At 43.3% G+C, this 3,821-nt stretch overlaps 1 protein-coding gene across 1 annotated transcript; it reads right to left on the reverse strand.

Moving 5' to 3' along the window:
* Positions 1–370: 370 nt before the first annotated feature.
* On the reverse strand, positions 371–1,296 carry LOC105354577 (immediate early response gene 2 protein). The gene has a single exon (XM_011478301.3). The coding sequence runs from the start codon at positions 1,184–1,186 to the stop codon at positions 671–673; it is 516 nt and encodes a 171-aa protein (XP_011476603.1). The 5' UTR covers positions 1,187–1,296; the 3' UTR covers positions 371–670.
* Between the last annotated feature and the right edge of the window lie 2,525 nt (positions 1,297–3,821).

The following is a 3,821-nucleotide window of genomic DNA, read 5'->3' on the forward strand; positions in this document are numbered from 1 at the left end:
CTGAAGGAAACACCTTTCTAATTTATTTTAGTCATTAAAGCAAAATGGATGATGAAATAAGAACTAACCAGCATCCGTGCTTCTCAAATGCCAACAAGGGCCTTTTTGTCTGCAGTGTTTGGCCAGTCACTGGCTTTTTGGCCTCCTCCTCCCCCATTCGTTTTTTGCAGCACAATCTCCTGAATTGTCCCTGCTTTTGTTCTGCAAATAAGCGTGGGGGGAGAGGAACTTCTTAGCACCCAGACAAGTTTCCTGTTAGATTTCAGCACACCCGCTCTCACGCCACAACACACTTTCTGTACCACACAGTCTGAATCTTCCTTTTCCATATCTGGTTTTTGGGATTTAAAATAAGACACACACTTTAGAGTTCTGTCAAATAAAAAGAAAACGTTTAATAAATACTGAGGTAGATGGATTCTTGGACTGTTTTAGAAATTAACAGTTTATGTCAAGGTGTCGACATAAATACAGTTCATCATAGTTGTTCATAGGAAGGCCAGTCCTTTAGACACCACTTGTCCAGCTGAAGGCACCACCAGGCCAGCAGACTGTGGACCAGCTGCGCACTAGCTGGGCTGGTAGCGCAGTCCACACAGGTCACCACTGGGACTTTTGGACTTCTTCCACACCCGGATCCACCTAAGGGCATCCCAGGCTCCAGTGTGACCTAACACGCTGCGATGGCAGTCTGTAGGGGGATGGGAGTCGGGGGTGGCCCCAGTTCACTGCTACAGTTCACATAGTCCACCAAAACAGAGCTGAGAAGGAGCTGTTCGGAGCTATTCCCGTGCTCAAGCTTTGCCTTCTTGCAGGGCAGAAAGTCCGGATCTGCGTCCGCTTTGCTGCGCCGTTTCCGCGTGTGCTGTGCGCTGACGTCGTGGGACAGGTTCTCCTTGTTTTCCGCGCAATTACGCGCCTGTGCGTCGTCGGGCAGGTGAGACGGCGTCCTGGGGGGACCCTGGAGGTCCTCCTTCATCTCCACCTCCGCCTGCTGATCACACGCAGGCGCGACGCTTTCCTCCACAGGCGGCTGCGCCGCATGGTAAATGTCCCGGGCGGATTTCATGACCAGGGTCAGGAGGAGGCTCCGGTGGAGTCGGAGTCCTCCGCGCTGCGTGCGGGAGCTGTAGAGTTTACCCAAAGCCACGACCATGATCCTCTTGGCCTCGGCGCTGACCTCCATGACACCGTTTGTTTTGAAAACAATCACAGGTAACCGCTATGGATCCGTGTCTGCCCCCGATGACTTCTCTCACAGACAAAACGTAGACCGCCAGCAGGACATGTACTTATCACCTCGTGTGCGTCACACTGGCGTCATCGACGAAGCCCCGCCCAGAGATTTGAACCAGCTGCTGGTTAAATAACTGAATGGACTTATGTTCCTCTCAAAAGTATTTTTTGCAGTTGTTAATTAGTTTTCAATAAAAAGATTTTGCAAATTCAGAATAAGTTTCTACATTTGCAATATCAGTTTTTACTTAAAATAGGATAAAATAATGTTTGAATTGCAAAAACGTCTAAAAATATGTTTAGATCCTCAAAAAAGCACATATGTGAGACTGAATGCAAATTGTTGAAATGTGATCTCGCTCCAGGGTTTTTCTTTTACAGCTTTATCATTTTATTTATCATTTAGTCATTTTATTCTCCTCCATGATTCATTTTCAAGCTGTTGAAAAGGACACCATCCATGCGTCACTACCAAAACAGAGTCCCTGATTGGTCAAAGTTCTTTTGTTGTTGTTTTTGTTCTAATGGATGCAAAGGGCGTAGAGAGTTTTGAACGCAGCAGATATATTGAGCGCACATTTTTTAGCCCTGTATAAGCGTAGGATTGCACTGATTCATGCAAACACAGCATTTCTTTTTGTCTCTCCAAAAGCTAAAACCTATTCTGGATTATTCAGAATTATTCCATACAACTTTAAAGCTACATACACACCGGGCATTTGATGCTAGTTCAAGAATTTCGCCTATGGTGTTCACACTGGACAGGCAGAGTAGCGTCTGCTTTTTCTTCTTCTTCTTCTACTGTTTACTAGTACTTGTGCGCCATCTACAGTTGGAAGAGGCTTGGTCGTTGGTGCGAAATGTTAAAGCTGTGCAAATCCCAAGATTTGGGCATGAAATTGAACTGGTTCGGTTTATTGCCAGTGTCTTTGCAATGGCGGATTTGGATTGCCATCATGTTGGGAGAGTCGCCTTGGTTTGACTTTATGTGGAAAAACAAACGTCAGGCTCGTCGCCATGTCAGACACGACATCTCTGATTAGTCAAAGTTCGACCTGGTTTAGCTGAGAACATGCGTTCAGGGGCCACGCGTCTTGCACATAGAGCCTGTAAACAGTCGTAAACGCAAGAGTTTGTAACGGAGAAGTCCAAAAGCGGCATTCACGAAAACCTTTGACGAGGGCCCTTGAACTTGCGTTGCAGAGGGCGGTGTGAACATAGCTTAAGGCTAACCGTCCTTGCAGAGTTCCATAGTGGTTTATTTGTAAAAAAAAAAACAAAAAAAAAAACAAAGGGAGACCAATAAGATTAAACAGCCTCTACCTCCTAAATAATAATGATTTTTGACACATTTTGTTTTGGTTAAGTGGATTTTATGGAGATGCAATAAAATAAAAATAAAAAAACCATAACCATAATTTTGCTGTGATGATAGTTGAAAAACCAAGATACAATTTTAACTTACATCAGGTGAACTATCGAAAACAGTTTCGTTTTGATACTTTTGATACTACAAAAGTCGATTTGAACCCGGAAGAGGCTGCAAATGCCTGAGGAGCGGAAAGTATGGGTCTATTTTTAGCCTTTCTTTGGTATCTGGCATGATCTACATTTTTTTCCTCCAGCTGCGTGGAGGAGTCAGGGAGACTGCTGCCTTCGTAACTGTCTGAGCTCCCCTCCTCCTCCTCTTCCTCCTCCTCCTCCTCCGGTCTCACCCATCCCCCCACCGAGCTGCTTCCTATTGCAGGAAACAGGAGGAGGGAAGGGGGGTGTAAGTCAACAGACAGACGCCCATATTTAGCACTTCCGGCTCATGTGAGCCCTCGCTGAGGAAAACCCATGACGTGCATGAGAGCTGTGCTCTCTAGAAAAAAAAAATAAAAGTAGGAAGGAATGCGTCAGGGCTTTCAACTTCCGTTTAACCATATTTGGGCATTTTGCCCCGTCTGGGCGCAATCATGAGAAACTTTAGGCTTTATTGACATTTAAAGTGTTTGCATTTATATAAATGTAGTTAAACAAAGTAATATTATGTTCTGTAGTAAAAATCTTTTGTTGGAGCTCTAAAGATTTCCCAGAGTGCCTTGTAGCTCCATAAAAATGCATGGAATGCAAGTCATTGTCTCCAATGCCTACAGTTCAGCAACATATTATAGTACATAGACAAACAGGTTAATGCTTATACTTTTAAAATTTGCCCTCAGCGTTTGAATTATATCTATATTTTTGGGTCTTAAACAGCATTTTAGTGAATTTCTTGTATTTCTTAAATGTCATGTTTAAATTGCACATTTTCACTTTTTTTTATTTACACCTTATAGTTTCTCTTCAATTTAAGCTGTTATAATTTTAAGGGAACTCACATTTTATAGTGTGCCTTAAATATTGTTAATAATCTTAAAATGCCAAAGCATCAACAATTCATCAACAAACAGAAGGCTCACCCTTGTGGTCACTTTGGGGAACTGAACATTGGCAGCGAAAGACAAAAGGTTTTGTCAATTGACTGAAAGAGGTGAAACGTTTTCTAACTTTAAAAAATAAGTCCAGATGACAGACCCTAAACCCACTACTATGATGGAATC

Source organism: Oryzias latipes, chromosome 8 (assembly GCF_002234675.1).
Source record: "Oryzias latipes chromosome 8, ASM223467v1".
NCBI lineage: Eukaryota > Metazoa > Chordata > Actinopteri > Beloniformes > Adrianichthyidae > Oryzias > Oryzias latipes.

Bases quoted from the DNA above. Each gene is read 5' to 3' on its own strand.
- LOC105354577 (XM_011478301.3), bottom strand. From the start codon at position 1,186: ATGGAGGTCAGCGCCGAGGCCAAGAGGATCATGGTCGTGGCTTTGGGT.